Source organism: Pleurodeles waltl, chromosome 6 (assembly GCF_031143425.1).
Source record: "Pleurodeles waltl isolate 20211129_DDA chromosome 6, aPleWal1.hap1.20221129, whole genome shotgun sequence".
NCBI classification, from domain to species: domain Eukaryota; kingdom Metazoa; phylum Chordata; class Amphibia; order Caudata; family Salamandridae; genus Pleurodeles; species Pleurodeles waltl.
Genome location: NC_090445.1, coordinates 545,742,335 through 545,754,697, shown reverse-complemented (window position 1 = coordinate 545,754,697; position 12,363 = coordinate 545,742,335). Strand labels below are relative to the sequence as shown.

Sequence of the window (12,363 nt, the reverse complement as noted above, 5' to 3'; positions counted from 1 at the left end):
AGAGAATTCTAGCCACAGACTCCTTGCCTTAAGATTTTCCCTAAGGTAAAAACTGGATCCAGATTTTTTTTTTTTAAAGAAGTCCCCTTGCGAACCTGTAGGTGGTATCATTCAGCTCCACATGGCTTCGACAACGTCGTCCACACCGGACATGATGTGCGTGGTGTGTACATAGGCACCACCGAGTGCGCTGAATTCAGTTCCTTCTTTTCCACTCTATCAGCGTGGTTTTGGATCGTGCTCCCCTGAGTCATTTTTGACTGGATTTTTGTGAGTTTTTGCCAACATTTTGACACCAACATGCCTTTTGTCTTATCATTTTGGAGTGTGTCCCCTAAAAAACAAACTGATTTTAAACCTTGCAGTGCCTGTCACAGGCAAATATCTTTGACAGACCACACCCTGGTGTGCCTTTAGTGCCTGGAGCTGGATTACAACTCCAAAGCCTACTCGGAGCTCAAGACTATGCACCCCAAGGCCATCCATGAGCAAGCCATGAAGCTCTTGGTCACTTGACATATGACTCCACACCTCTCCAGGTTGCGAGGGAAGTCCCCGGACCCCTCTGAGTCGCTTGTGCTGGTCATTATCACTATCCAGGACTTCTTCAGGTAGGTCACACATGAAGAAGTCCAGAAATTCGGAACGCTCTTCGACTTCTCTGCCCCAGTCCAAATCATTGTATGAGGCTCAGGAATTTTGCCACAAATGTAGGCTTCCCCCTCCCACATTATCCCCGCGGTGCCTGGGCCTGGGTCTGCTCCATTCCTCCTAGTTAGCTGGAGCGACCCCCACCCAACTACCTGAGTTCTGTGATGCCACACACCTAATCTTTGGAATGCTTGGCCTCTCTGGGGCGCCCTCAGGCCCCATGTGTCCCGGACAGACACCAACTGGATTTCCTCCAGCAGATTCACACTTGGCACCAGTGGGCCCCCCAGGATCCGTTAGTGGATTTGGTTCAGCTCCAGCTACAAATTTGTGAGCTCCACTGAGATCTGTTCCACAGACATTGTTCCCTGTGCCGCTGACACCATAGTGATTCCTGACCGGGATACGGAGAAGGGCCGGCAAGGCACATCGCTTACCATACCCAGATGGTCTGAATTGGAGACAGAGCCATATTTTGCTGAAAGGCCCTGTGGGGAGCATGAATGGAGAGGATCTGAAGATCCCTACAGTTATCCCAACCCCCTAGAAGAGTCCATGGGCAACGATAACTGGTATGAGAAACTGGCTGATCCCAGTGGTCTGGCTACCTCACCAAACTTCTCTCTCGGCCCACAGCGACTACGTGGGAATGGGCCTCCTTACAATGGTGGTCTGGAGAGCACTTGAGGTTTTGGACCAGACGCTGCCGAGCATGGAAGTCAAAACTAATGTTTTGACAGAGGTTCTTCAACACAGGGTATCCTCCTCAGAACCCTTAGCCCCTTTAATGAAGTCCTTATTGATGTCCTGTTCGGGAAATGGGCCAAACCCTGCACAGGCACTCCTGTGCACAAGACCATCACTTCCTGCCATGGCCCTGCTCCTGGGATCCAGGTTGTCTTACCTAGCACCCTACTTCTAAGAGCCTGGTGATTGAGGCCACTATCTCTAGAATTAACTCTGGTGTGTTCCCTACCACACCACCTGATAGGACATCCAAGTGGTTGGTTACATTCGGGAACATCTCCCAGCCTTGCAATGCGGTCTGTGAACACTGCAAGCTATAGCACTGATATCCCCATATTGTATGGGTTTAGGTTGTTCAAATGCTGTCTATCCTCTCGAAGCAAGCCCGAGCCATACTCTCCCAAGCTATTGCTGATGATAGAAACACAGTTAAGTTCACTATTTGCTGTGGATTAGATACCTCCAACTCACTTACCAAAGCTATTGCTTTTATGGTGGTGCTTAGATGTCTGGCTGAGTACAACTGGCTTTTTTGGGTAATGGCCTGGCATCCCTTATGGACATGTCCTTTGATGGCACTTGTCTCTTTGGCCACTAGGCTGATTCAACAATTAAGCTTTTGAAGGATAGCAGAGCCACTCCTTGGACTTTGTGGCTCACTATGGCCTCTCAACAACCACATTCCGCCTTCTGCGGCTACGGTAGGGACTATCAGCTGCATCTTTTCATCCCTAGCCACCACAGCCAACAGGCACCTCAGTCCTTTTGTGACCACAGGCAGAGGTCTACTTAGTCCCCTATTGGCGGCTGCATCCTCAAAGCCCCTTTAATATGCTCCCACACATCTTGTGCAAGAGGTTGCTGTCAGGATAAGGCACCACCTGCTCATGTGGCAGATAACATTGGACAAATGGGTGCTTCAGATTATCCAGCAGTTAGTCCCTTCCTTTCCAACAAACCCCACCACCTTTGCCACCATCCTATGATCCGCTGACTGAGGACAACTGTTCGCTCTTGCGACCTGAATTACAGGCTGTTCTGGCCAAAGGAGCCATTGAAATGGTGTCTCCATCAGAAGTATGTCATGGTTGCTATTCCATCTACATTCTAGTGCTGAAAAAAAGATGGAGGCCTCTGTACTATTCTAGAGTTGTGCACTATCAACCATTTCTGGAAAAAGGAACAGCTCAAAATGCTCACACTGGTTCCGGTTCTGTCTGCCCTGGATTCCAGAGACTGAATGGTAGCACCGGACTTGCAGGAAGCATAATTCCATGTTCACGTCCTGCCAGCCCACAGATATTTCCTGCGGTTCATGGTAGGTTAGGAGCATTTTCAATTGGCTGTGCTCCCCTTCCGCCTCACAAGCGCCCCTCAGGTATTCACAAAGGTGATATTGGTGGTTGCAGTCGATCTGCTGAAGCTGGGGATTGTAGTCTTTCCCCTACCTCGACGACTGACTGTTGAAGGTGGGCTCGCTCAAGGCAGTTGTCTCCCATCTCCAGACTACAGTGGACCCCCTGCATTCGCTAGGGTTCTCTATCAGCAAATCAAAGTCGCTCCTAACACAATCTCAGCCACCCCCTTTCATTGGCTCCTGGGCCTCATGGCCTCCTGCATCCAGCTGGTAAAACATACCCTTTGGCCTATGCAGACCCTCAGTGGGATCTAAGTTCAAATAGACTCAGAATCTGGGAAATGTGTCCGACCTGGTCAAGATATCAGAGGGAACTGCAAAAGACCTGGAGTGGTGGCTGACGAACCAAGATTGGGTCAGTGGCAGAGCCTTTTCCCTTCCCCACCCAGAGCTCACATTGGTGACAAATGCATCACTTTTGGGTTGAGGTGGCCATCTGGGAAGGTGGATATCAGAGGACTCTGGTCTCCTGTGGAAACATGTTGATGTGAAGCTGAGAGCTATACACCTAACTCTGAAAGCCTTCCTTCCGGTGTCATCACTGCACACGTTTGCCAGACACTGCTGCCTAGTCAGTCAGGTTGAGTGTGATGGACATTTCATTGATTAGGTCCTCAAGGACTTTTTCATGTAAACTGTCCACAGACCCTCCTCCAGAGAGAGATTGCTTTGGTTTCTATTCTAAGGTAAGGAATCTGCGGCTAGAGATCTCTCTCAGATGAGCAAGTTACTTGCCTTTGGCAACGCCTTATCCGATAGAGACTAGCTGCAGATTCCTTACCAACCCTCCCATCCTCCCCATTCTGCGAACTGTGAATTCTTCAAGAGGTCCTTGAGGAACTCAGTCTGACTTGCTTATGACGTGGAGAAAAAGTCACAAAACTGATGTCAGCACACTGGGGTTGTGCTTATATCGGCACCATGCGCGTTACTTCCAGTGGAGACAGTGGCAGTGACTGACGCCACGTTTTGGTGTGCAAGAGAACTGCTCATCAAAAAATTTCCAGATCCAGTCTGATGCCTGGGGAATATTTTAACATAATTAATCTGCAGCAAGATAGATTCTCTACCACACAAGGTATTACCAAAGGAAAGTAACGTTGTGCCTCTGTTGTTTCCTATGGAAGTGTGTTGCAATACCTGTGAGTGACCATGTGTGGTGCTTAGCTTGCTCCAAGGCTGGGCTGGAGTAAACTGGAGTCTGCTTTGTCACCTTTCTGGCTATAGAAGTGTATTTTGTAAATAGCATTGTTAGTCTTTCGTGAGTGGGGTTCAGTTGTATTAGAATGCCACTCTTTAAACCCCTCCTTAAATTTCCCTTATTCCCTCCCATTTATTAGTAAGTATTCCGCTTTTTCCAGCTACTCCTTCTTGTCCCTCCCACGTTCATTACAAAAAAGCATGTGTGCAGAGATTTATTGCACCCATGATGTCTGTCTCCCTCACTGGACTTCTGAAACATCCTGTAGGGCTGAAGGACACCTTCAGCACTTCAGCTCTGTTTGCTGCAGTACCAGGAATACCAACATACAGCTATAGCTGTGTATTCTTCGATTATTCCCTGTATCCTAAAATAATAACGAAATGTTTAAACGAAGAGATTGGAATAGCAATGTTGGCTGCATGTAGGTTATAAACCCATTTTAATTTTCCAGTGTGTTTTAATGTATTGTGCTTGATTTCTTACAATGCAATGTTGCTTCTACATACACAGTTGTATGTTTTTGGCTGAAGAGATGTATTTCTCTTTTCCAGAGGCGTTTTACGATGTCCCATGTGGGAAGACGTATTCTAATGTTTGAATGTTTGTTGAAGGTTCCCATGATGCAGAACTGAACTGGGGTGATAGACAAGTAGACTTTTCTTCCACAGTGACGAGAACCAAGTTTCTTAGGTGTTATGCAGTGAGAAATGTGATATAATGGACAATGAGAGTATTTGGTGGATTGCTACCCCGGATAATACTCCAAAGGAGCGTTTACCAGGGCTCTGGGCACCAGGTGAATTGGTATTTGTGCAAGAGAGTGCTGTATGGAGGGGGGGGGGGGTGTTCGTTCAGTCTGCTTAAATTACACCCTCTGTTTAAGTGTGTGGTCACCATTGGTGCAATCGATTGATTTATTGAATGTAAATGCAGGTGATTATGACATTAAGATTGATATGAATGTGACTTGTTATGTATTGACATCAATAAAATTAATAAACTGTTTATAAACAAAATGTAATGTTACTCCACTGTGTGCTGAAAGGTTTAGATTTTCTAAAACCGAGAACCATAACACTTTTTTGTTCTGCTTGGTTTTAGGCTGTATGGATTCTAAAGAGGATAAAGATGTATTCCAACTGCAAACTGATTCAGATAACCTACACTTAAGGCGTAACCTGCAGATTGATCCAGCACTGTTTGAAACAAAGTGGGCTACTCTGGAAATAGCTTACCAGACGTCTGTCAGATGGAAGGGAGGTGCTTCGCCGGACACCATGCAGACTGCTTTAGAAGTGGTGGATATCAACACAATAGCCAGGAGCAAGTCTGGTGCCCAGCCCTGGAAAGCCTATCTCTATGCCGAGGATGACCAGAAGTGTTTGTTCTTAACAGAACTGCTGCTCGAGTCACAGAGTACAGAGATCCAGATTACAGTGAAGCAAAGTAAAGAAAACACAGCAGCACTGATGAGCTTTGTGTCTCTTATGGAAACTGTACTACAGACGGTTGCCGCTTTGAGGTCGTAAGACGAGCATTCGCATGCGATTCACTGTTGGACATCCAGGTGCAGTGCAGAATAGAGAGGAATTCCGTTCCTCATACAGCCCGATTATCTTCTGTATGTCCGGATATGATCAAAGAGGCGTGTTTCAGTGGGATAAGACTAAAAAAGGGCCCTTTTTTATTTGACGCGCTCAGTTTGCTAGGACACCTCATAAGTGTTCCATTTATAAAATGCATTATTAGTGCTGAGGCTTCCAAGCGCCGGACTGAACAATGCATTCAGATCTTGGAGACCCAGGCTTGCGTGAAATAGCCAGTTTCTCTATTTGCCGATTGAATTTAAGGAATAGTCAAAATGATCTAAAGGGAGAAAATAAAATATACTGAATGCTAGTTCAAATCGTGATAATGAAGAGAACTGGCGATACATGGAATCAAGCAGGAATAATAAGACAAGCAGGATTTTGTGGTTGGATTTGCACTGGCAGCAACCATGCAGGCAAGACTTGGCTTGGTAATGAAGAGCTACAAAGTACTTGGGAGACGTACTGTTACAGCTACAATGTTATGGAGCCCAAAATTGAGAACTAGTTTGTGTACAGCATTTGACTGATTGCCGTAAAATCATGCCTTTTGCGTTCTGCGGCCATTCAGGAATGCCACATTTAGAGAGAATTGGGCTGGGCAGTGCAGGCCCTCAGCTTAATTAAGAGTTTTTTGCACCCCTTTGAATCAGTGTCTGAACTTGCCCAACAGAAGAATTATAAGTTTCGACATTCACCTCAAGCTAAGGCTGTAACCACATTTGTCCTGATGTAAGTAGCAGGAATATGCCAAAAAAACATAGTGAAGTAACTTATAATTTTTAAGGTCCGAGGTTAGACTTATATTTGATAGGATAGAATTAAAATTTATTTCAGAAAATGTGGCCATTAAATATAACTGTGGAGTTAACGGAGCCAAGGTTGTTGTTTGTTACCTTTGATTATTAGTGTTTTTGATTCTACTGCTTTTAAATATGAAGCTGTTTTTTCAGTTAAGTACGTTAAGCAGGATATTCAAATATAACTGAAAAGCTGTATTGCTTAAAGTGTGTCGGTTTTTCTTTCAATCGATCAATCAATCAAACAATTTGTAAAGCGCGCTACGTACCCTTGAGGGTTTCAAGGCGGGGGGGGATGGTGCTGCTACTGCTCGAAGAGCCAGGTCTTGCTGAGTCTTCTGAAGGAAAGCAGGTCCTGGGTCAGTCTTAGTTTAGGCGGGAGGGTGTTCCAGGTCTTGGCGGCGAGGTAAGAGACCGATCTGCCGCCAGAGGATCTGCGTCGGATGCGGGGGATGGAGGCGAGGGCGAGGTTGGCGGAGCGGAGTTGCCGGGTGGGGGTGTAGAAGCTGAGTCTGCTGTTCAGGTAGGTCGGTCCGGTGTTGTGGAGTGCTTTGTGTGCGTGGGTGAGGAGCTTGAAGGTGATCCTCTTGTTGACGGGGAGCCAGTGGAGGTCTCTTAGGTGGGAGGTGATGTGGCTGTGACGAGGGATGTTGAGGATGAGCCGGGCGGAGGCGTTTTGGATGCGTTGGAGGCGTTGTAGGTATTTGGATGCCAGCGTAGAGGACGTTGCCGTAGTCCAGTCTGCTGCTGACGAGGGCCTGGGTTACTGTTTTTCTTGTTTCGGTTGGGATCCATTTGTAGATTCTGCGAAGCATGCGGAGGGTGTTGTAGCAGGAGGAGGAGACAGCGTTGACCTGCTTTGACATGGAGAGGGATGAGTCGAGGATGAAGCTGAGGTTTCGTGTTCTGTCGGTGGGGAACCGAGCGAGGCCGGCCATCATGAGTCATCCCAGACGGAGGGGGTGGGCCCAAGGATGAGAACCTCTGTTTTGTCCGAGTTCAGTTTTAGTCGGCTGCCTCTCATCCAGTCGGCGATGGCTTTCAGTCCCTCGTGGAGGTTGGTTTTGGCGGTGTGTGGGTCCTTGGTGAGGGAGAGGATGAGTTGGGTGTCGTTGGCGTAGGAAATGATGCTGAGGTTGTGCTGACGGGCCACTTGTGCGAGGGGGGCCATGTAGATGTTGAACAGCGTCGGGCTGAGGTATGAGCCCTGGGGTACGCCGAAGATGATGTTGTAGGCCTTGGATTGGAACGGGGGAGGCGGACTCTGGGTTCTGCGGGCGAGGAAGGATGCGGTCCATTCGAAGGCCTGGTCTTGGATTCCTGCTTCGAGGAGGCGGATTTTCAGAGTGTGGTGACAGACAGTGTCAAAGGCGGCCGATAGGTCTAGGAGGATGAGGGCTGATGTTTCTCCATTGTCGAGGTGGCTTCTGATGTCGTCTGTGGCAGCGAGGAGGGCGGTCTCGGTGCTGTGGTTACGTCTGAAGCCGGACTGGGAGGGGTCGAGGATGTTGTTGTCTTCGAGGTACCGAGTGAGTTGTGTGTTGACGATTTTCTCAATGACCTTTGCCGGGAAAGGGAGCAGGGAGATGGGCTGGAAGTTCTTCAGGTCTTTGGGGTCCGTCGTAGGTTTTTTGAGAAGAGCGTTGATTTCAACGTGTTTCCAGCTTTCTGGGAATCTTGCAGTTTCGAAGGATATGTTGATGACCTTCCGTAGGTGTGGTGCGATGGCTGTGTCTGCTTTGTTGAAAATGTGGTGTGGGCAGGGGTCTGATGGTGATCCGGAGTGGCTTGAATTCATGGTCTTGCGAGTTTCGTCGTCGCTGATGCTGGTCCAGGAGGTCAGTCGGCTGGAGCGGGTGGAGTTCGTGGAGGGCAGAGTAGGAGTGTCTGAGGTGTGATGGGTATTGAAGCTGTTGTGGATGTCAGTGATTTTTCGGTGAAAGGCGGCGGCTAGGGCGTCGCATAGTTCTTGGGAGGGGGTGATGTCGTTGACGGTGGCGCTTGGGCTGAAGAGTTCTTTTACGATGTTAAAAAGTTCTTTGCAGTCGTGGGCGTTGTTTTCTATGATAGTTTTGAAGGAGGATCTTTTTGCTAGCCTAATGAGTTGGTGATGTTTGCGTGTAGCATCCTTGAGTGCCGTGTGGTTGTTTGGAGTGCATTCGAGTAGCCAAGCTTGCTTGAGTTTCCGGCAGTTGCGTTTGGAGGCTTGGAGGTCGTTGGTGAACCAGGTGGCTTTTTTGTTGACTTGGCTGTTGGAGGGTTTCCTGAGTGGTGCAAGGCGGTTGGCGCAGTCGTCGATCCATAGCTTGAGGTTGTGTGCAGCGATGTCAGGGTCGGTTGGGTTGGCGGGAGGTTTCTGGGCTAGGGTGTTGGTTAGTTGATCTTCGGTGACTTTGCCCCAGCGTCGGCAGGGTGGTTGTTCGGTGTGGTGGTGTTCTGTTTGTTTCTTGAAGGTGAAATGGATGCAGTGGTGGTCGGTCCAGTAGAGTTCAGTGGTATGATTGAAGGTGACGTGGTTGCTTGTGGAGAAGATGGGGTCAAGAGTGTGACCGGCTGTGTGGGTGGGTGTGTTGACGAGTTGTATGAAGCCGAGGTTGGCGAGGTTGTCGGTCAGGGTGGTGTAATTGGTGTAATTGTTGTTTTCGAGGTGAAAGTTCAGGTCCCCGAGGAGGATGTAGTCCGTGGAGGCGAGTGCGTGGGTGCTGGCCAGGTCGGCGATGGCGTTGCTGAACAGTGCCCTGGGTCCTTGAGGTCTATAGATGAGTGTTCCTCTGAGCGTGGTGTTGGGGTCGGTGTGGATTTGAAAGTGTAGGAGTTCGGCGGCACTGAAGGAGTCGTCCAGGAGGGTCTTGACTTTGAGGGTGGCTTTGTGGACGATGGCTATGCCTCCTCCGGTTCTGTTGGAGCGGTCTCTACAAGTTCATCTTGAAAAATATATGGATGTGTTCTGTTTTTATGTGGTTTTTTTTTTTTGCCTTCCTGTCAGATCATAAATTAGCGTTATGCATAAATATTCCAAGCTTTCGTCCAAGATTACACGTCCAGCGTTAATTCTGTCAGCAATTAATAAAGCATTGTTCTGTGATAGAGTGCTCACTGCAAGAGAGAGATGAAAATCATTGTAATCATGTGAAATGTATCTACAGATATCTGACGTGGATACAATGATTACTTTATAACAGAGTTGACCATAACGTCTGTCTGAGGATACTCTGAGCATATTCGCGCCAGCAATTATTCCCACATTTGGGCTTTTTTTTATTTTAAATCAATATCTGCCTGGTACTTCTATATTGCCGTTTCAAACAATATTATCCTGTAAGTCAGGTGCCATAATGTCGTAAGTCAGACTTTCATAGTGACTGTACGTGCAGTCGTAATTAAAATAAATAAATTTGGGGTGCCAGGAGCAGAAGTGATTGGGAGGCGCACTACTACACACAGGTGTGTGCCTGTGAACTGCTAGATGGAGTGCTGTTTGGTCTCAAAAAGTACTCAGCCATTAGTTGCCAGTGTAATCTGATAGAGAATTCTAGCTGCAGATTACTTACCTTAGAATTATTCCCAGGTGTCAGACTGGTTCTAAACTTTTTCGGGAGCAGTAACCCTGCGTGGTGATAGATGCCGGTAATCGGCTCCGGTGGCATCATCAACATCGTCCGAGCAGGAAGTGATGTGGGCGGTGCCTGTGTAGGTGCCACCCCAGTGCGCATTCACTTATTTTCTTACCGGGTCAGTCTGCGCAGATCTGGCGAGAGCTACCCCTTAGTCACTTTTTGACGAATATTTATAAAAAAACTTTTGTCAAAGTCTTTTTGTGGGAGTCTTCTTCTGGTGTGGCAGGGATGTCTTCTTGAAAGACTTTGCAGCGCCTATCACCACTCAATGTGAGTGACGGACCTGCACCTTGTATGCCTTTGGTGCCTCGAGCATGACCATGATCCAAAGGCGCTGCGCCATGAACCCAAAGTCCTTGAGGGAGCGAACCCTCAAGCTCCTGGTAAATCAACATGCAACGCTGCAACAGTCTCGATCCTACTTGAGAGGAATGTCCCAGGAGCTGCTGCGGAGTCCAAGATCTTTGTCGCACTTGAAGTCGTCAGGTCATTCAGATAAGCCCACTGCAGTAAGACGAGCAAGAAGTCTGGAAGGTCTTCGACTTCACCAGTCCATCAAAGTCATCCGACGAGACAAGGGAGCATCATCATTCATGACTTGGCTTCGCGACTGAGCCAGCACCTGGGCCATCTGCACACCACCCAGAGTTTCAGGGAGCCTAAGCAAACTCCACTGAACTTCAAGAGTTTTATGAGGCTCTGCACCTCATATTTGAGCGGCCTGCTCCTGCCTGCACACTATCAGGCCCCATGGGTTCAGGAGTGGCCCCTGCTGGATCCACATCGGTGGCTCCGGCCCGGCACGAGTCAGGCCCCGTGGATCCAGTGATGGATTCTGACCGGCAGCCATCGTACCATCTCTACCTTCCCCGGCATCAGTCCTGATGCGATGATCCCAGCGGCACCGCCCCCATTCTGAACCCTGACTTGGAGCTGGAGGGGTGTCACCTAACTCCAGATATGGTGCTGACTGGAGCTATGCCTTCCAGGCCGGATCCTGAGTCCTATTCTTATGGGCTTGGACTCGGGGAGGATTGGGATGGTTCACTGGACCCTGAGGATTGCCGGCTTTTTCACTCAAACATGGACTGGTGTGAGGATCTAGCAGAATCAAGCAGACTGGACACTTTACAGATACTGGCATGCTTTCTCCTCCTATCGTGGCTATGGAGGAAGGAGCATCATTTGCAATGGTCCCGGACCTTAGCCTGCCTTCTGTGGCTTTCAAGACAAAAGTCTTATGAGAGGTGCTTCATCTAGGAGTGACCTCATCAGAACCACTTCTCTCATTTATTGAAGCACTGGCCAAATGTCCTGGCTGGGACCTGGACCAAGCCCAGCGCAGGAGTTCTTGTGAACAGGATGATTGCCCGTCACCACACCAGGGCACCGCCATTTCATCACACAAAACCCTATCCTAGAGAGCTTTGTGGTCCAAGCGTTCACCTCCCACATAAATCCTGGTACATTCCCCACCACACCACCAGATAAGGAAGCCAAGAGGTTGGATACCTTAGAGAAGAAGATTATTTTCTTCCACCAGCCTGGTACTGCGGTCTGTTTGGGCGGTTATGCCTATGCCTGTATGGGATTCAGTTTTGCAAGTGCTGCCCTGACTGTATGCACCCAGGCTGTTGCTGACGGGAGAGACGTAGCTAGGTTCATTATCTGGTGTGGACTGGATACCACCGCTTGGCAGAGCAGTTTCATTGACAGTGACCTTACGGCACCACACTACCCCCAGTCTGCCTTTCGCTCCTTTGGTGGCCACGGAAGGGGCTTCCAGCTGTGTCCATACCCTTCCGGCCACTGGGGCGTGCTAGCTTCTCAGCCTCTGCGTGGCTAAGGACATGGTACCCACAGACCCCATGGGTCAGGCAGCCAAAGGACAGGCCAGTCCACTACCCCACCGGCAGCCTCCATACCCTCATAGTCTGCTGTCTTAATATCAAGAGCACCCAGTAAGAGGCAAGATACAGCTTTACCTGCCCCACTGGAATTCTTTCACATCAGACCGATGGGTTCGCCAAAATGTTTGGCTAGAATACGCTCTCTTCTTCATGGCTACCCATTCTTCCATGCCACCTGCTTGCGACATACTGACGGAGGACTATCTTATCTTTGCCAAGGGAGCCATCGAGAGGCTGGTGATGCCAGAAGTAGGTTGTGGTTTCTATTCCTGCTACTTTGTGGTGCCAAAGAAGGACGGAGGCCTTCATCCTATCCTCGACCTGCACACTCCAAATTTCTTCCTAAACAAGGAGAAGGTCAAAATGCTCTTGCTTGCACAAGTCCTGTCTGCCCTGGACCCAGGAGACTGGATGGTAACATTGGACTT

At 48.8% G+C, this 12,363-nt stretch overlaps 1 protein-coding gene across 2 annotated transcripts in view; it reads left to right on the top strand.

The window, feature by feature from the left end:
• Positions 1-6,615, top strand: part of AP4B1 (adaptor related protein complex 4 subunit beta 1) — a 266,201-nt gene extending 259,586 nt beyond the window's left edge. Inside the window, exon 11 of one of the 2 annotated variants that reach the window (XM_069238727.1) lies at positions 5,121-6,615. In XM_069238727.1, coding sequence (XP_069094828.1) covers positions 5,121-5,548 — 428 coding nt within the window. In that variant the 3' untranslated portion in view covers positions 5,549-6,615. The remainder of the gene's footprint in view (positions 1-5,120) is intronic. The other variant, XM_069238728.1, reaches the window with a different exon arrangement.
• The last annotated feature ends 5,748 nt before the right edge of the window (positions 6,616-12,363 follow it).